The 18,052-nt window shown below is 48.6% G+C and overlaps 8 protein-coding genes across 8 annotated transcripts; 3 read left to right on the forward strand and 5 right to left on the reverse strand.

Moving 5' to 3' along the window:
* Positions 1-166: 166 nt before the first annotated feature.
* Positions 167-1,978, reverse strand: POJ06DRAFT_290410 (uncharacterized protein; the record flags this gene model as incomplete). Its single annotated transcript, XM_056190341.1, has 4 exons — positions 167-1,189; positions 1,210-1,356; positions 1,404-1,480; positions 1,508-1,978. 4 exons carry the CDS (start codon positions 1,976-1,978, stop codon positions 448-450), a joined length of 1,437 nt encoding a protein of 478 aa, XP_056043993.1. The 3' UTR covers positions 167-447.
* A 378-nt stretch (positions 1,979-2,356) lies between these two features.
* On the forward strand, positions 2,357-3,708 carry POJ06DRAFT_290418 (ABC-2 type transporter-domain-containing protein; the record flags this gene model as incomplete). Its single annotated transcript, XM_056190342.1, has 2 exons — positions 2,357-3,047; positions 3,094-3,708. Exons 1-2 carry the CDS (start codon positions 2,805-2,807, stop codon positions 3,706-3,708), a joined length of 858 nt encoding a protein of 285 aa, XP_056043994.1. The 5' UTR covers positions 2,357-2,804.
* A 244-nt stretch (positions 3,709-3,952) lies between these two features.
* POJ06DRAFT_106606 (fungal-specific transcription factor domain-containing protein) lies at positions 3,953-7,339 on the reverse strand. The gene is made up of 5 exons (XM_056183991.1): positions 7,214-7,339; positions 7,083-7,139; positions 6,998-7,013; positions 6,897-6,923; positions 3,953-6,848 (listed from the first exon to the last, which is right to left on the reverse strand). The coding sequence occupies exons 1-5, from the start codon at positions 7,234-7,236 to the stop codon at positions 4,197-4,199; spliced, it is 2,775 nt and encodes a 924-aa protein (XP_056043995.1). The 5' UTR covers positions 7,237-7,339; the 3' UTR covers positions 3,953-4,196.
* Positions 7,340-8,400: 1,061 nt separating this feature from the next.
* POJ06DRAFT_106647 (uncharacterized protein) lies at positions 8,401-10,580 on the reverse strand. Its single transcript, XM_056183992.1, has one exon. The coding sequence runs from the start codon at positions 10,258-10,260 to the stop codon at positions 8,677-8,679; it is 1,584 nt and encodes a 527-aa protein (XP_056043996.1). The 5' UTR covers positions 10,261-10,580; the 3' UTR covers positions 8,401-8,676.
* A 1,969-nt stretch (positions 10,581-12,549) lies between these two features.
* Positions 12,550-14,048, forward strand: POJ06DRAFT_253035 (uncharacterized protein). The gene is made up of 3 exons (XM_056187586.1): positions 12,550-13,321; positions 13,412-13,548; positions 13,618-14,048. The coding sequence occupies exons 1-3, from the start codon at positions 12,928-12,930 to the stop codon at positions 13,669-13,671; spliced, it is 585 nt and encodes a 194-aa protein (XP_056043997.1). The 5' UTR covers positions 12,550-12,927; the 3' UTR covers positions 13,672-14,048.
* Positions 14,049-15,352, reverse strand: POJ06DRAFT_295500 (uncharacterized protein). The gene is made up of 2 exons (XM_056190514.1): positions 15,107-15,352; positions 14,049-15,044 (listed from the first exon to the last, which is right to left on the reverse strand). The coding sequence occupies exons 1-2, from the start codon at positions 15,260-15,262 to the stop codon at positions 14,109-14,111; spliced, it is 1,092 nt and encodes a 363-aa protein (XP_056043998.1). The 5' UTR covers positions 15,263-15,352; the 3' UTR covers positions 14,049-14,108.
* A 191-nt stretch (positions 15,353-15,543) lies between these two features.
* POJ06DRAFT_196658 (ubiquitin-conjugating enzyme/RWD-like protein) lies at positions 15,544-16,248 on the forward strand (the record flags this gene model as incomplete). The annotated part of the gene is made up of 4 exons (XM_056185040.1): positions 15,544-15,724; positions 15,783-15,886; positions 15,944-16,073; positions 16,148-16,248. The coding sequence occupies 4 exons, from the start codon at positions 15,544-15,546 to the stop codon at positions 16,246-16,248; spliced, it is 516 nt and encodes a 171-aa protein (XP_056043999.1).
* POJ06DRAFT_106747 (uncharacterized protein) lies at positions 16,120-17,798 on the reverse strand. Its single transcript, XM_056183993.1, has 2 exons — positions 17,284-17,798; positions 16,120-17,218 (listed from the first exon to the last, which is right to left on the reverse strand). Exons 1-2 carry the CDS (start codon positions 17,591-17,593, stop codon positions 16,518-16,520), a joined length of 1,011 nt encoding a protein of 336 aa, XP_056044000.1. The 5' UTR covers positions 17,594-17,798; the 3' UTR covers positions 16,120-16,517.
* Between the last annotated feature and the right edge of the window lie 254 nt (positions 17,799-18,052).

An 18,052-nucleotide genomic window follows, 5' to 3' on the forward strand; every position in this document is an offset into this window, starting at 1 on the left:
TGAAAATAAATATTGAACGCGTTGGTCTCGCGCTGGCATGTGGCTAGGCTTGAATGGAACTCCTGCATCCCAAGCTGGAAGGCTGCTAGTCTCTAAAATGCAACGAAAATTTCATAAATAATTTCGTATCGATAGGAAATTTTTGAAATTTCTTAACGCATTTTCGTCAGGGTTAGGGTGGTTTGCGTGGCGGTGCATACCAAATGGGATTTAGTGCACAAAAAAGATATGAAAAAATCAGTTGCTATGTCTCTAATGACTTCGCGTTCCTATTTCAAGCCTGTAGAGAATAGATTTTGATATACTGTACTGCTTTCCAGGCGACTACCCAAATTTGGCATTCCCGTCAAAAATGATATGTTAGCGCTATTCTGGTGACCGTTTTCCAACTATCTCGTTCGCCTAGTAAAATCCACGTAGGACTTGCACTGTACAGAAGCATTGCTGCTACTGTACAGCGGGGCTAGGACCCCAAGAGACACTGCCACTTGACATCATGCGCTCAGTGAAGTACTTGAGTATGATGGTTTTCGAGGCGTTGAAGTCGCGGTCAAAGACCGAGGTGCATCTCTGGCATTCAAATACCTTTGATCGGCCCAACGTGTGATTCACCCACCCACAACAAGAGCACGTCTTGGACGTCCACTCTTCTTTGACTTCCACCACTTGCGTCTGCTCAAACTGCTCTGCCTTCATGGCAGTTCGATCGAAAAAAGCACAATGGGCAAGGGTGGCCATGCACGCCTTTGACTTCCTGTTGAGCTTCCGGCACGTATGGAAGTTGAGTTTCGGCAGGAATATATTGTCGTAATTGGCACACAGAAACGTCGCCGTTTTCTTGTGCATGTCCTCGACTAGGTGATTGATTCTCTCGCCCAGCCGGAGATAAGCCTTTCGAAGGTTTTGGCGTTTCTTGTGGTTCCGAAGAGCCGCCTGTCGACTTTGTAACTTCCGCCTATGGTGCAGCAGCTTCGACACCCTCACCACCGCACACCTCCCTACCTCAACCACGTTCTCGTTTGAGTCGTAGCACGTTAGAAATGTACGAACACCGGGATCTATTAAAACAAAATCACCCCGTGTTGCACTTTTCGTCTTCGCCTCGCCGTCACTGGGGATGATGAGAAAGTAGCGACCCAACCGCGTCCTCAAGAGCCTTGAATCTCTCGCCAAAATTGAGGGTAATGCTCTGCGGCAGCCATCTTCGACGATGACAAGATGGATGAATAAAAAGTCCCACAGTTCCACTTCTTTTTCAGGACCGAGAGGCTCTGTATTGGAGCCTTTTTGCTTCTGAACTTCAAAGCAAATTTCTTCTTATCTTCCTTATTTTTCTCATATTTTGCCATATTGCTTCTATAATTTTCATGAAGTCCCTAATCGCTTCGTCCTTCAAATCGTACCTGTATTCATCCAACCACTTCTCATTATCGTTTAACGTATTTGTTTCGCTGTTTAGTAGAACAGCACGCAGTTCCTTCTGCGTTGGTTTCATCCCCCCTCGTACCAACGATGCACATTTGTTATATATGTAGCGCTGTGCTCCGAACCACTGCCTCAGAATTTCCTTCTGCGACCTTGTTGGAAAGAGGCGTATTTTCCTGGCGCGCATATTGTTGCCTCCGCCTTCTGTACGCTGCTGCTCGTCAGCCATCGTCTTTTGCGGCGAAGTAATTGACGACAGCAGGAAGGTCTTCTGGGAGTTCGGAGGACGTGTGCGCTTCTGCGGATGGACTTGTATTGAGAACCATGAGTTGGACGGTATGCTTCTCTGAGATCCACTAACACCTGCAGAGACGGTGGTTGTATTCAGCGCCCACTTTTGTGACAGCTCGCGTGTAGATTCTCTCCAGAAGTTTTCGGCTATATCATTTGAGGCCCGAGAGAAGGTCGAAGATAATTTCCGCTTGCGGGAGCCGCGCACGGAGGTCTGCGCGTTGCCTGTCGAGGTTGTTTGTCCCGTGGTTTGAGCTGACATAGCAGAAGATTGTGTAGTGGTCGCGTCTGCAATTTATCCTTCGCAAAGTCGGTCAATGTCGTCTCTGTGATAGTACCTACTGTGTCCTGGTTTAATAAATCTAACTTTTCCTTCGTTTGGCCAGTTGGCAAGTGTGGATGTGGAAACATTGTACTTACTTTCCGATGTCAGAGGCACGAATGTACATTGGCCAATTTATAAGGTAGTGCAGTGTGTGTCATTATAGAGTTGCAAGGATTGTGACGTCTGTGAGATTTGCCAGCCTGCTTGGTTTGCTGTTACGTTCAAATAATTGACATCGTCCGGGTCACTGAGTATTTAAACTACTGCCGCAGCCACAATCATGAACCTGATTAAGGATGGCCCTCGGCGCGACAACGTGACTCTTCTCCACGTTCCAGCCACACCGCTCATCCTAAACCTAACCCGAGGAGCCACTTCCGGCGCGGCGCTGTTCAAGGTCGGATCAGAGTTTAGATCAGCTACAGCACTGCATCTCGGGGTCAAGTCAAGCGATTTGTGAAGCAGAGTGAGTCAACACTCCACCAAGCGAAGCCTACTGTCCCTAGCACATCGACAATGGCTGCATTGGCGACTACTCCTACTAAAAAGGATATCTATACAGAAGATTTGTCGTCAAGTAGGGACAAAGGATCAATTATCGAGCTGCTTGATCTAGACCAATTGCGGACGCGATTATTGACTATGTTGGCTCCGGATTATCCGTGGAAGAACGAAAGCGTGTTACAATCGGCATTGAACTGGCGTCCAACCCCGGATATTATTTTTGGAAGAGCCCACCTCGGGTCTTGATTCTGAAGGTGCAATGTCTATTGTTGCATTCCTGCGCCGACTTGCTCAGGTTGAGAACCTCAGTATAATCTGCACGATACATCAGCCATCCAGTGTATTGTTCAATCAGTTTGACGATGCTACTTTTGACTCAGGCGGGAAGACTGCTTACTTCGGACCGATTGGGGAGAACGGCGCGTCAGTTATACATTGCTTTTCGAGACTAGCGGCTCCTCCGGCAAGGGACGAGAACCCGGCGGAGTACCTTTTGGAGGTCGTTGGTGCGGGAGCTGGATTCCGCTCAGAAGCAGAAGCTGATCAAGGAAATCAGCGGGATGGTTGAGTTAGTTGGAAAGAGACAGCGACCGGAAGAATCTCAAGAGTATGCGACACCGTTAATCAAGCAAATAAAAGTCGTCACTATACGCCTATGGCTGATTTTGCGGAGAACCCCGTCGTTAGGCTATGCGTTACTTTTCAACTCGGTGCTGTCTGCGATCATTTGTGGCGTGTTGTTCTTCCAGTTGAAGAATTCGATCCTTGATACGCAGTCGCGTGCATTCTTGATGTTCTTCGCTGCGACTGTCATCATCCCGATTGTGAACTCGATTGAGGTTCAATTCGTCTTCGCGCGAGATTTGTACGATCTTCGCGAACGTAACTCTAAGATGTACTTCTGGATCGCAGTAGTTAGCGCCTACCTTTTGTGTGTTACGCCATACGCGATTCTTGGATCGGTGACGTTCCTCCCGATTTTCTGGTATATGCTTGGCATGTGCATGAAGGCGCCAATTGCTGGATTCGCATACTTCGTGGTTGTTCTGCTACAGATCTGGCACAGTCATCTTGCCATATGGCTCGGCGCGCTTGTACCTTTGCAGCGGGGGTCATCAACCCGCTCTTCTTCACCATCACTCAAGCCACAGTTGGCGTCATGATTCCATACACTTCGTTGAACGGATTCTACAAGTACTTCATTTACTGGGTCAATCCCATAGGTTGGGCCATACGCCCCCTCGTCTCGACAGCGCTGCATGATGTTCCAGTTATCTGGCAATCAAGCCAAAGTCATGCGACGATCATTTGTACAATTTGGACCAAATTACACTCACAGACATAGCGGTACCAAAATGTAGCGCCTAATCAATTGCATACAGATATACGCGGTTGTAGTGCTCACTATAGAAATAACGGTTTGTTATTCACACTTTCTGATGTCAGGTTTTGTGTGTGCCAAACGCCAAGAAAGTAAATATATAAATAAATAAATGAACAAAGTGAAATACAGCAAGGAATCCCCATACACCGTTTGTATCCAAAATACCGCAAACTTGCACCGTACCATTGATTTTCAAAACCGTTCCGATATCCATAACTGACCAACCAAATACATAGCTCCAAGGTACACATTTTCAACTCAACAAATTTATGCAACTTTCTCGCCGTCACCGCCGCCGGTAATCCAGCCAAGCGCGCTCCACTCCTCCTCCTTCACACTCCGTAGCAACGACGCGGTAGTTTGTTTCCGCGCCTTAGGAGACGCGCCGACAGTGTCGACGGGTATAGAAACTGAGTTTGGCGTTTCAGGGATATCTCCGCAGGCCGTGCCAGCGTCGACTTCGAGGTTCACACTCGGCGGCGCGGACGAATTGGCCGTTTCGCTGCCGGACCCATTATTGCTGAATAAGTCACCCCACCACATATTCCAGTCCCCATTCGTGTCTGCAGAGAGATCACTCAAGGTGCCCGATAATCGGGTCGGATAAGTCATTGATGAGGTGGATGCGTTTGAGGACACGGATGAGACGACTGATTCGGACACAGATAACGCGCGGTTAATTTCGGCGTTGTCAAACACGGATGACCGGGGGCGGACGGTCCCGTGAGGACCGAGGGGCGTGGTATTGCTACCAGCTGATGAATTACTTGAGTCCATCATCGCAAATAAGTTCTCCAGTTCAGCGTCATGATGAGCGGCAGAGACGCCGGCTCCAAGCTGCGAACTAGAGTTGCGATACTGCAACTGCTGGTGCTGCGAGATTGCCCAGTGCAGTACATCAAGATCTGAGGTCATTTGGCCAGTTTGCGGAAATGACGGAGCAACAGGGACAGCGACACCGGAAGGCGGAGACTGTTGTCCGCTACCAGGTAAATGAGGGATTATCATTGACGGTCGACGAATGAAGTCTGTCATGTCAACGGAAGGCGAGTCGGAAGGCGACTCAGAAGTCTCGTTCTCGATCTTCAAGTCCTTGCAGGGCTGGCTGTGCAGCTCCGTCGAAGGGGAGGCAACGGCGGATGTTGTCTCAGCACTAGAACGGGTTCCAATACCTACCAAAGTCCTGCACAATGCTTCGAACACGCGGTACTCTGTGCTTGGCACACCTGCTCGCTGGTACATGCCCTCTAAACACCGCGCCATGATGCGTTTCGCGTCAGTAACAAGAGCCCCATCCTTGGGATAATCCATGGCACCGAATAAAACGATCAATCCAGCGCTGAGAAGGGTCTTGGGTTGGTTCATGCAAATAGTCCACGACAGACTTCGCGAGCGGAGGTAATTATTGATCCAGATAATACACTTTGCGCTGTCAATCATTGTCAATATTGAGGACGATCCCCGTGTCTTTGACTCTTCGGTTGCAATTGCTGGCCTGTGGATCAAGATTCGCGCGTAGTGGTACACCAACAACAAGAAAGGCGCGCGAGAATGAAGAGCGGTGGACGGCCCCCGAGGATTGCCGTTGATCATCTCGAACTTCAAATGAGGTGATAGATCGCGTCGCCATTCCTCTAGCTCGTCCTCCAGCTCAAACAGGACCTTGTACGACCGTGTTCGTGAAGGCGTACATCGATAAAGCGTGTTGAGAAGGTTGGCAAGGACGCGAGCGAATTTTGACAGAGCGATAGCGGCGGACAGCTTCGTGTAGCTGCCCGGGGGTGACCTTAAAATTGCCTTCTCAGTCAAGAACTCGTCGTCGACATCAGACGGAAAAGCACACTCAACGTCGTCATCTCTCAAGATCGTCGGAACTCCAAGGAGCGAGCTCGAGAATGTATCAAGAGTGAACACTGCCCAGAATGTGCGTAACCTCATTTCACCCTCTAGAAAGTTTAAATTGAACTGCTTGTGGGATCGGTTGAGACCTAGCCGCAAAGCCATTCCGGTAGCTTTCATCTTGTACTGGAACATATCGGAGTACTGGCCGGCAGTACACATGTCGATTTGGGCGAGGATAAGAGACTGTAGTGTGGTGAGCGAATTGCGGTGCTCGAGCGTTGATAGCAAGCGTCGCCAATGCCTTTCGTATGTAGTGTGGGACTCTGAATTGGCGATCGAGACCTGTCGCGAGGAAATCGCAAATATAAGATAGAGCTGGACTAAGAACTCCTCCTTTCCCAGCAATGTTGACGCGTTGTAGGCTTTCTCGTAGTCAGTCATGAACGTCGGAGCATGCAAGACCGGGAAGATTGGATGCCAGTCATTGAAAAAAAAGTTGACAAGCTGGTCAGCCAAAACACGAGGTGGCAATGATGGTATCGAACTTGACTGCGACTCGTCGAAATGATAGCGTGGTAATGAGGATGACATGTCAACGGTCTTGAACAAGTTTCCCGCCAGGGAAGAGAGTGACACCGACTTGGCGCCGACTTTCGCCTGGAAAATTTCGGCGAATGCGCGACCGGATGCACTGCCTTCGAAGGTGCCGTCGATATTGAAGTTCTTCAGTTCGTGCAATACAAACATATCATTCTCGTCCGTATCCGAGTCAATTGAGCTGTCGTGTCGCGCCGGCGAAGCCTCACGAGAGCGGTGTCGATGCTGGCGCTTCCGGGAGCCACTGAGCGCAGCACTCCCACCAGGCGACAAGTTTGCGCCCGGAGAAAGTGAGTCAACACGCGACAGCAATTCCATATGATCATCGCGCATGTCGATATGCTCTTTTAACTGTCGGTTCTCGTTTTCGAGCTGACGGATGTGGTCTTCTAGAGATTCTGTGTATCCCCGCGGGAACGCCCGACGTGACAGCTTGTCGGACGTACGGCATTCAAAGCCAACATTCAGGCATTGGGTGCACTACGTAGTCGTGAGCAGTATTCCAAACGGGTTGAAATGATAGCTTACGCTCGGCCGCTTTCCGTCACAGCGGATCTGTCCGCGATTTGTCAGCAAATTTGTCACATCACAATCCGAAGACTCGCATTCGTTGGATAGCCAATAGATACCTTCTTACTGCGACATCTAGAACAAAAGAAGTACGTTAGGAACTATTCTATTCGGCAATTCATAATAATATAAAACTCGACATACCGATCGCAAGCTTGAGCAATTCGACCTATCTGAGTGCCCGGAGGCTTTATCATTTTCCTGGAACGATGGTGGTTAGTAGATGCACCCATTAAAAGGCTGACAGTTAAGGCAGGAACATCGCAGTGACATACCAGGCTTGCGCGCCGTCCGGCATGTTGAATGTTGAGAGTATCGAAAGCAGTCAAGATACTGGGAACGAGCTTGAGGTGGTGGCGATGCTTGGGATGAGTCTTAAGGGTAAGTTAATTACGTTGAGAATGCGGAGTAGTTGTGGGGAAGGCTCGTGTTATATTTAACGGCGCAGGAGCGGAGAAGAAATTGAGCCAACCTCAAGATGAGGGATGGGGCACAAGTGCTGCGGCGGCGAGTGCATGAGTTCCCCACATTCAAACGTAAGTTTGTCGAGATCGGAGCCGCATTTTCTGGGGAGCCCTTGTGCATCCGGCCCTAACCTTGCAATTCCGGTGGGTACTTTTGTCTAAATGCACTCCGCCTGTAGGCATTATTGCGACTAACTCGGCAACGGGGTCGGGTAAGGGCACTGGCCCGTGGTCTGCAGACCAGGACAGCATAACTACGGCTCTGTCGCGTGCCTCGCTAGCTCAATCTCCTGTTTCAACGCCCGGCTCGATTGAGTTCGAAGCTCCCAGTTACTGTGTTCTGCGCAATGCGACTTTGCTGTCGCTCACTTGGAAGCTGCATCCAACGATACTCGTGTCCCTGCGCAGCTGCGATGCGTGTGATATGCAGAGACGCTCCGGGCACGGATGTGTACAGCGACAGAATATATTAAACGGTGAGGTAATAGTCGCCGGCTGCAGGTGTAGTTGTGGATGTTGTAGGGTCTGTGTTGGGCTTGCGTTTGGATTTTCGCGTGGTCGGCGTTCGTCCGGGATTGCTTCCGTTTGTCCGGCCGGTTGTCACAGCCCACCCACGCATCGCCGCGTTCTAGAAGACTTCCTTGTAGGCGAAGGGACCTTTCGTAATCGCAATCCCGTTGCGACCTGCGTGGGACCCGGCATACTTAATTGTATCTGGTAGCTTGGCAACAGGGTGTGACTGTCTGGTTTGCCGCGCCAGCCAATAAATCGCCCCGATTTCCTTCTGCTCTCGTATGAATTGCTTTTAACATATATTACTAGTCCGCGTCTCCCGCACTGTTTAGGTACAAGTGCCTCGATCACCGGGAGTTCGGTCTCCGGCGGCTCGCACAGCTAGACATTTCACCTTTGCCATTATACCGTGCGTCTTCAATATCCTAACGCTCCGGTGGTACTTAGGTGCATCTCTTGAGCCCCACAATTAAGCGACGTGGTCACACTCTCACAACCTCGCATCACAGCTTGTTTTCGCGAAGCGAGACCCATAGTGCGTGGCAATTCTCCCGGTCCACCACCGGGATCTCGCGGTCGCACACAATATCCGGTTAGTCATTCTTCCAATTGTCGCCCTGCACATATGAGACCGAGACGCTGCTAGATCGATGTTTTGCGTGGGTAGTCTCGGACTCGTAGTCTGCTGTCCGATCTCTTTCGAGCAAGGTTGTATTCAGCAGTTTCAACAATGAATATTATATACAGTTATCTATGTACAATTAGCGAAGCTCATCCGCTTCGGTTAGCTCAGGGGTCTGCTCGTCTTCGCCTTCGGGTTCCTCGTTCTGGGCAGCCAGATACGCCATCACAGCTTCTGACTTGGCCAGCTTCTGCTTGCTCTTCTCCAACTCCTGCAATACAAGCAAATAAACTCTCTCCTCGCGCTGCCTAAGCGTCTCAATTACGCCGTCAACCATATCTTTCTCCGTCCCGCCTCCCTTGGTGTCGTCCTCTGCTAACTCAGTTATATGTTGATCCTCCTCGTCAAATTCTCGTATTTCTGCTCTGGCAAGATCCTCCATCCACCCAGACACCCACCGTTCCAGAATCAATACGCGCCTAAGCTCAAGCACGTCCCTCATCTTCCCGTCGTTCCCATACTCCTCCTTCATAGCCTCGACAGCCTCCTGGCCACGCACTCCACTCAACATCCGACCGCGAATCGAAATATCCACATCAGGCGGCCCCTCGACCTGTTGCGCAACACTGACTTCAAACCCATCCTCCTCAGTCACGCACAGCAGCCACAAAAACTCGCATTCCCACGTCACCTCGCCGTCACTAACGACAAACTCCGCCACCGGCGGCCGACCATAAACGAGCTGCAGCACGCCGCCGTCCCTAACCCGCATCTTGACACTCTCGCGCCCTGCGTCCTCGCTGTCTATAAGAAAGCCGTATGTGAACAATATTTCGGATGAGCCTTTACTTGGACCGTACGAAATTAACAATTCATCATCCGGAGCAACTCGACCGGGTAGACTAACCAACTTCACAGCGTCGTCAGTAATCTCGTACTGCGCGTTAATATGGCACGGAGTACTATGGTTTGCGAAGTCAATGAGCGGGATAATACCAATGTTGAGCTCGTCCCCCATCGGTAGCTCCATCAGCCGCGAAGCAACGAGCCAATCTGCTCGTACATACTCCTCAAACGAGATCTCGACATCATTCTCACACGCACCGTCTATCTTCTCGAACACGTCCTGCCATTGTGAGGAGAACTGCTCGAATTCGGAGGATAGAAGACGAACTTTGGCGGCCAGTGGCGAATATAGCGACGTCCCGACAGTTTTGCTGATTTGCCCTGGTGTCCAGAATGTTGGCGGTGGTGGCAGCGAGTCTGAGAGTGATAAGGCTGTAAGCAATTTTTGTGCATCGTCGCTTTGCCGAGATAGCGGCGAAGGCATGAAATCTAGGTAAGCAGCGTAGCAGTTACTGGCCCTCGCAATCTTCTGCAATTTCGGTGCTTCAAACTGATGTAGCGAAAACAAAAGAAACCGCAATATCGTCGCGCGCTGCGATAGAGTTTCCTCCTCGTCTCCGCTCTTTAACAATTCCTGCAATGTTGTCCCATATGATAACGCAAACGTCCGGATATTCTCTGCCGTCAGAATCACTTTCTTTGGAACGCTCATTAGCGTGCTCGGCTCTTCATCTTCGGACGTCACGAGCGGGTCGGAGCCAGAGTAGAAGATCCCGAGGCCGGCCTGTGGTGTTGATTTGATCTGTATCGACTTGTGAATGTCAATGTCCTGCAGCTTTGCCCAGCTGAGAAGAAGCGATGGATCGGAAAGAGCCATCGCGTAGATAATATCAGGTTTATTCAAGCAATCTGCATTACCTATGATGTTTCAGTTCGTTGTCTCAAACGCCAGAATCGAGATGACGTAACTACAAAATATTTCGACTTACTCCGGGTAATGTGCGGCTCATGGGGCAGGGTAAGTAATTGCCTATTGCCGAGCTGCCTTAAGGGGTACGTACCATCGATAATGGGCGATTACTCTGAATGCCCATTACATATTCGTGATGATTTCGCGTCATGTCCGGTTAATTCAGATAGAAGAAGGATAAGTTCGTGTGTTAGGCTGTATTGTGTTAGGTCGCCGTAGCCGATATCCAGTTATTTATATCCGCTTCTCAGATCCTTGCATCATCGTTTCAATCCTGCCTTCAAATTGGCTTGCGACCTTTCATGACTTGCCCCTACTCTATAAATACAGGCTTAGAGGTGATGCCATGGCTGTACTACAACGACAACATCAGTCACTACGATTGGAGAACTGTCCGTTTAGGTATATATCCGTAATACAATGACACACCTAACCTGGCCTAACTAGCATGTATTCAACACGGCACACATGCAGACCACCGTCCGTACCAGCGCGCAATTATTGTCTCTTTTTTTAGAAATGCCTGCATCGTAATGAACAGGCGACATGTCAGGACGGCAAAAGTTATGGCGTGATAGAGATATGGATACGGATTTTGGTCGCGTGCCACGAAATCTAAACTTTCGCAATCGCCCGAAACCTAGTCTGTGCGATTCACCTCCTCCGATATTAATTCACAGCAAAGTTTTTCTCCGTACCGAGATGGATATCCATTATCCAGAAACGCGACGTTGTGACGTGTAAAGGCAATTCGTGTTTAGTATTTCAAAATCTAGCTTAAATGTGTCTCGCATAGCTCCAGGGGGGTGCCAGTGGAGCGACAGAGATGGTCGAAATCGCCGATTCTTACATGGGAACCTGAATCCCCGCTCGCTATATTCCGCAACTCCCTATCTCGGGCCACGGCCCACATTATTTGATCATTTCGCAGCCGCGCAAAGCGGATTGACCTTGTGAGTGAGGCTCTTTCAATTTTCTCTAACCCAGTTTCCTGCCATCTTAGCTCGTCTCTCATTTCTCGATCCTCGAGCGCGATATAATGTAGAGTATCGAGTCGCAATCACACTGCTAAGTTTGATATGGTGGGAAGATTCTAGCCGAGATTGATGATACGGAGTCGGTGTGTATGCTTTTGCTGGCAAGCACTGCCGCGCTAGGAGGAAAGGTGGCGGAATAGGATGTCATGCATGGTTAATGATGGCTCCGAAATCGGAATGCAACTAAATTGGCCGGTCCTCTCCCCGGTCGACAGGACTCAGTTATGCCCGTACAAGCGGGTAAAAGGCTAACTGGCGAGTCCAAGCCACAACTTGTACCACATAACAGATGGCGAGTAGTGATTGTTCGATAGATCAGAGCCGAACACTAACCAATAAGCTGATTATTATGCTCACTCAGTTAGAATACATACGACATGCTGTTTCACTAGTCGTACGAAGATAGTGCAACTTAAATCTCCACTGTCGAAGATTGATACGGATAAGTATAGAGTGCCGGCTGGGCTGGTACTAGGAGAAAGGCCACTAAGCGCCAAACCTTCACCAACACCCATTCCTGTCTTTGCACTCTATAGCAATGCTGATGCAAAAAAGGATGGAGCCTGACTGATATCAGTCACTGAATCGCCAGAATGATTTCTAGACATTTTGTCGCAAAAAAATGACTTGTACAGATAGTGAAAGCTGAGATCTACTGCGGGACAAATAAAGTTAAGAGTGACCCGCAGATGTGGCCCTTGGACATTTACAACTTCATCTGACAAGATGGAAGCCGAACCAACATTATGTCGGCCGCCGCCGTAGAGCGTAACCCTCGATCCTGTCATTCAGCCCGCGAACACGATTGCGGACCAATTCTCGGCCGCAGTGGATCATACTCGGTGTTGTCAGATGCAGAAGATATACACTACTGGGTCAAGACTTCATGCTCGAGAACATTGAGCTGCTGCATTCTCTGATCTAGTCTACGGCAAGGACTAATTGAGGTCACGCGACCGCTATTTTGCATTCTAGTTTCGGCCTAGCAAGGTTCGGTAGTGCATTGTCAAGCATGACAGCGCAAGCTTGGCGCAAAATGTCTCGCATGCCGGGCGGCGTTTCCGAGCTGCCAAAAAATGTACATGATCGGTAAGCAATTACTCGCTCACACCATCTACGTTATTGGCGTTGCTAAGAAAAATACAATTTTCACTGAGGAACTCATACAAAGGTACTAGATTTGCCATGCGAAAAAAAAACCGGGGGAGATCAGACGTTCATTCACATATAGAGCCCTAAATGGAAAGCCACATTCCCGATTTAGCCACGCCCGGTCGCCGTGTAACCGGGACCGCCGTGTACCCGGCAGCCCCATGTCATTATGCTGCACGTTTAAGGTCCTAAGTGCACAGCCATGCAATGTGCACGAGTCGGTGATCTCCAGCACTGGCAGTTCCGCCTGCGGAGATAATCAGATTTCTTCGTCGTCCCCCATCTGACCCCTGAAGATCTCTTTTGACGCCGCTTGAACTGAGAGGGCTTTTGATTATAAAACCTTTCACTCGGGAAGTACAGTTTGGATGAACATTCTTTAGCAATGTCGAATTTACACCACCGTGCTGGGGCTCCCACCGACGTGTACGGCCCCTCCGCGGGTCTCCTCAGCAGCGGATATGATTCGGCATCCTCGTCCACGACTGCACTCGACCATGGCCCTACATTGTCCGAGGCCCAGCTTATGGAGGTACCGGGAAACGAAACTGGTTGGCCGCTACTGGTTCGTTACGAGAAATGGTCGACATTGTTTCGCAGCATGCCGAACATGTTACTCGAGAATAAAGGACCCGTGGCCCGAGACCACTTAGCGAACGAACGAAATTACCTCGCGTGGACGCGTACGAGTCTCAGTTTTGCGACTGTTGGATTGGCGGTCACGGCTTCGTTTAGAGGATATCGGGATGTGGTTCTGATATTCGGAAAGGCTGTAGGAGGTGAGTTGCGTTCGCGTCAAGAAACAAGGTCTCACGTGCATTGCACCATTCGCGACCATTAGAGAATGAAGCAATTGACCAGACATATAGCTCTCTTTATGATCCTTGCTATTGGTTTGATGATCATTGGAACCTACAGATACTACGTCACTGCTATATGGCTACAACGAGGCAAATTCCCTCCTAGCAGAGCGTCCATTCTGAGTGTTACTATCGTGGCTTGCTTGGTAAGCGTTGTCGGTGTGGTGTTTTTTGAGTCTCAGTGTTCACTGTACCGTTCTAACGTCGCTTGACAGTTGATTTCCCTTGCGTTTATTCTGATCCTGATAAATACTTCACGTGGTACCTAACGTCAGCGCAAACAAGCCGTATAATTGCGGCATAACAAAAGGGAGTTATTACAGCATTTACACAGGTGTTTTCTTGGGTTAGTTGGTTGGTTGGCCAGCACACCCCTGGTTGTGCTGGCATCATAATTTTAATAAAAAAATTATGGATGTTTTGACTATTGCATAGGCAGGGCTGTAATGACGAGATTTAATGTAGACAAAAGACTTGGTGCAATTTTAGAATGTTGGACTAATTCAATTTATGCCCATTCTAGTATAGAGAAGGATGCATTGTGATTATTGGTTTATTGCATTCTAATGATAATTCTAGAGTATAGAGTACTGCTTCTTAGTTGTTGGTATTAATGATGTACGGATGGTAATTATTTATGGCTAAATCTGTGCTTTACAATCTTATATTCGTACCTTTTCGAAATTCCTTTATTACAGCAATCGATTCAGTCGAATGGAATTGGTCGCATGCTACCTCCGGGTACACTCCGTAATTCACCAGTGTGGCTAAGTTGACGGGCAGCAATCGCACTGGGCACTTTAATCCCGCAGCAATCGCCCCACACTCCTTCGGAGTGTATGTGGCCCTCATGCTGTGTCAATTTCTTCTCCTCTGTAGTCTCCCTGTCGCTAGGCAACTCTCCTATGGGTAGAATTTTGCCGAACAAGAAATGCTGCATGATGGGAACTTTCCCAAGTACCTCGGCCTTATACATCTTGACCATTCCCTCGCTAACTTTTTCCCACGTCTTCACACCCGAAATGTCATCCAGCATTGGCGAACTCCACCGCAGAGAAGCGGTCTTGACGCTGTTAATAAATGCAATAGCCTCCAGATACATATATTGGTTACTGTACATCTCCAATACATCTGCGTCATGAATACTCCTCGGTCTCAGATACTTGTGCGTCGAAAGCTGCGCGGAGCCGAATAAAAACGGAAGAAAGTGATAATCGTCCAAACCCCAGACGCCATGAGATCCAGCGGGTTCAAGCCAGTACTGCGACTGAACTACCCGCATGAGGGCAATATACCTATTAAACACGCAAAGAACAATAGCCGGATGATCCGACGGCTTTAAAATGCTCAGCCTTGATAAGCATAAAAGGAAACATATGAAATTGAGCTCGTGGCCAGATCCGTAGTCAATTCGGACGCTGTTCCCGAATGACTCGACGAGGTAGGCTTCTAAGTCTACTAATCTGTCTTCTTGCACGTCGGGAAAATGATGCCGGAGAAGATCGGGAAGGCGTACTTCTAAATCATTGTAAAATTCGCGAAACGCGGGGTTGCCGAATCGAGACTTCTCATTGGAGACGGGCGGGTGGAGGCCAGTGAGATTTTGTATTTCATCGAGAAGGCTTATTATGGATTTCGTGGCCTAAGCGAAACTTAGCATTATATGGCATTGTTTGGGCTAGCTATTAACAATAGCTAATATACCTCTGATTTCTCACATCGGAATGAATTTGGACGTCCTGTTGCCGCCGCTCGCAGATCAAGGATGAATTGCATTAAGACATTATAGGTTTCCGATTCTTGAAAGACATCAAGATCTTCTTGAGTAAGAATTCTCGGAACAGGCTTATCTGGGGCCATTGCAATTTCTTCGGCCTGGACGATGATCAAATTCTAGTAAGCAGCGTGAATCGACGAATAATTGGGTTCACGTTCAATGACGGACAAAAGCCAGGGTAATGCGGCGCGGAAAGTCGGTATGCCCGCAGTATCACAGCATGCTCTCCACATCAGCGCGCGTAGTCCCCCGGATCCGCTACACCGACTCTTTGTGAATTTGCCGAACTCCGGCGTTGCAAATAATAGAACTACAAGCTGTTATTTAACAAACGGGCCGCTCTCGCATCTCTAACATCTGTCGAATGTCTTCAACGTCTTCAAGGAGGCTACTTAAAGAGTACGGCGCATTGCAAAAGGAGTGTGTCGTGTCCTCATCCTCGTCAGCAAGTTCAATGCATGGAGTGTCCATTTCTCCGGTTTCACAAGAAGATTTATTTCATTGGACGGGTAGTATAGCTGGAATACCAGATGGGCCATATGAGGGTATAAGCTACAATTCTTTTGCTCTACCTGGCTACGGTATGCTAATACTTCTGTTCAGACGGCGTTTGGAAAATTGATATTCGAATCCCGACCACGTATCCTCTGCATCCTCCGGATATTAAATTTATAACCCCCATATGTCATCCAAATATACACTTCAAGGTAGATTTTAGGACTGTAATGTTTCTGTACTTGGAGTTTATGCTTACAGTGGGATAGACGGGTGAGGTCTGTCTCGACATATTAAAGAACCAATGGACAGCCGCGTGGACATTATTGTCAGCCTGCATTGCGGTGCGTGCTTTACTGACAGATCCGGAGATTAATAGCCCCCTTAACATCGATGCCGGTATGCTATTCAATGCTAATAACTTGTCTGGAAAATTGGTAGGAATAAGTACAATGACTAACTTCACTCACTAGCAAATATACTACGATATGGCGATAAAATGGGATATGACAGTTTAGTGCGATATTTTACGAACAAATATGCTGCCCTGGATCATTCTGCCTTAGATCGGTAACACTAGCTAATAATAGTTGAGCCCAAAAGTGCGTTCACTTAATCCAATTATATTAGACTAAAATTGCCCTATAACATAATAGGATACCTCTACCATTGAGATTGTCAAATATACAGAAAAAGAGCAAGGATCCAGTCAATACAAGGTCATGCCAATTCGATACTCCTGCTAAGTCCTCTAAACACATCAAATTGCTCCATGAGCGGAGAGGCCATTCCTCGCCCTCGAGAGAAGCATATTAAACGATCGCGACCATGTTCAGACAACGTTTATGAAAGTTTTCTCTTCATAGCACGCTGGGCTTTCCTTCTCTTTCTCAGCTTATGCTTCTTGATCTTCAATTTTCGTTTCCGCATGACACTAGTCGCACGAATCAAGGGCCTTCGATGTTTTCTTCTCGACGGTAATGGTCTGAATCCCTCAATCATGCCATCAGGACCGACAACACCTACCAAAACTCTGATCGCACTGTCTCCCTTCTCATCTAACCTCTTCTGCAATTCTCGCATACTCTTGAAATCGACGTCCATAGCGGCAATGCACTTCAAAGTCGAAACAATATCTGCTGCCGACAACATATCAGAATTCTCTCCATCAAGGTCGATACCCTGCGAGAACTTGACTTCGACCATCCTCATAGCCGCTTCGGAGATGCCAGATTCCCGAGATGGCTCAACGCCGGGGGGCGTAGGAGGTCGGTTGCTACGCAGTTGCTCCAGAGCGCTGTACGGCAGAGATTTCATGATCGGGTCCAGAAGTTGACCCGAAGCAGACGTCATGCCGAGAGGGAATGCCAAAGGTTCCATATCAAGACTAACTACAGAATCCTCGTCGCCAGCTTCAATCGCCGCGGGAAGTTCGCTGAAGGGGGATAATGTGGACCAAGATTCTGTAGGGAACTGGTTGCTGCGTGGGCCGTGGTTGAGATGAAGAGGTCGGAAACCAGTGAAGAAAGAATCATAAGCAAGGCCTATTCAGTCTGCTGTTAGAAACGTTCCACACTGTCTAACGTCAACTACTGACAAAATTACATACCTGAAAGACTGACATGGTTAGTAGCCGGCGCCTTCGAAACAAATGCTTTCGACGAGTCTTCATCCACTCCAGCTTGCTTTTTCGCAACTTTCTTCAACTGTTTCCGTCCACGAGATGGCTTAGAGAACTTAGACGAGGCCGAAGACGACGACGAGGAGGAATATCTGCCTGACCTGCTCGAGAAGAATTGTGCTGATGTCGCTGGTGTCGAAAAGGAATGCTCCTGTAAACTTGCAAGTACAGGTCGGATCCGATACCCCGCATTTGTCGCGTTCCGCTTGAATGACTGAAGAATAGCTCTAGTAACCATTTTCCACTCCCCTCTAATCCGTCAGTCTAGATTACTGGACTAAGAGCCGTTCGAATGTCGGAACGGGCAAAGAAACTAGCTAAAGAATCCAACTCCTTATTGATTCTCAAGAGCCTCTTCAGTACCGAAAGTATCCGGCCGATGAACGAAAAGGAATTGTTTTTACGCTCCGTGGAACATAGTCGTAACGCATTCAGAAAGCTCAGCGTCGACGTGGTACGCCAGCCGAGTCTCCGGGTTAGGGTAACCTTAACTCGGTGTACACATACGACGCTCATGTCCAGGCAAATAAAACAGAGACATGTATATACTATCCTACGCGCATGTCCCGTTTTCACAAATTCGTCCAGTTATTGCTCGGAAATCTCGAAAACCTTGAACATCTGCCTTCTGACAACCAAGATAACGATGCCAATACCGGGTGACATCAAACAATATTGACGTCCTCGTCGTAATCTT

The sequence above is a fragment of the Lipomyces tetrasporus genome, assembly GCF_029532465.1.
Source record: "Lipomyces tetrasporus strain NRRL Y-64009 chromosome Unknown POJ06scaffold_5, whole genome shotgun sequence".
NCBI lineage: Eukaryota > Fungi > Ascomycota > Lipomycetes > Lipomycetales > Lipomycetaceae > Lipomyces > Lipomyces tetrasporus.

What these genes read in the sequence shown, in the direction of transcription:
- POJ06DRAFT_106606 (XM_056183991.1), bottom strand. Translation starts at nt 7,236, where the DNA reads ATGCCGGACGGCGCGCAAGCCTG. An exon ending in CCGGACGGCGCGCAAGCCTG is followed by an intron (nt 7,140 to 7,213) that starts GTATGTCACTGC and finishes CCATCGTTCCAG; the next exon opens with GAAAATGATAAAGCCTCCGG. An exon ending in GTGACGGAAAGCGGCCGAGC is followed by an intron (nt 6,849 to 6,896) that starts GTAAGCTATCAT and finishes ACGACTACGTAG; the next exon opens with TGCACCCAATGCCTGAATGT.
- POJ06DRAFT_106647 (XM_056183992.1), bottom strand. Translation starts at nt 10,260, where the DNA reads ATGGCTCTTTCCGATCCATCGCTTCTTCTCAGCTGGGCAAAGCTGCAG.
- POJ06DRAFT_253035 (XM_056187586.1), top strand. Translation starts at nt 12,928, where the DNA reads ATGTCGAATTTACACCACCGTGCTGGGGCTCCCACCGACGTGTACGGC. An exon ending in ATTCGGAAAGGCTGTAGGAG is followed by an intron (nt 13,322 to 13,411) that starts GTGAGTTGCGTT and finishes CCAGACATATAG; the next exon opens with CTCTCTTTATGATCCTTGCT. An exon ending in TTACTATCGTGGCTTGCTTG is followed by an intron (nt 13,549 to 13,617) that starts GTAAGCGTTGTC and finishes GTCGCTTGACAG; the next exon opens with TTGATTTCCCTTGCGTTTAT.
- POJ06DRAFT_295500 (XM_056190514.1), bottom strand. Translation starts at nt 15,262, where the DNA reads ATGGCCCCAGATAAGCCTGTTCCGAGAATTCTTACTCAAGAAGATCTT. An exon ending in TCCGATGTGAGAAATCAGAG is followed by an intron (nt 15,045 to 15,106) that starts GTATATTAGCTA and finishes AGTTTCGCTTAG; the next exon opens with GCCACGAAATCCATAATAAG.
- POJ06DRAFT_106747 (XM_056183993.1), bottom strand. Translation starts at nt 17,593, where the DNA reads ATGGTTACTAGAGCTATTCTTCAGTCATTCAAGCGGAACGCGACAAAT. An exon ending in TAACCATGTCAGTCTTTCAG is followed by an intron (nt 17,219 to 17,283) that starts GTATGTAATTTT and finishes CAGACTGAATAG; the next exon opens with GCCTTGCTTATGATTCTTTC.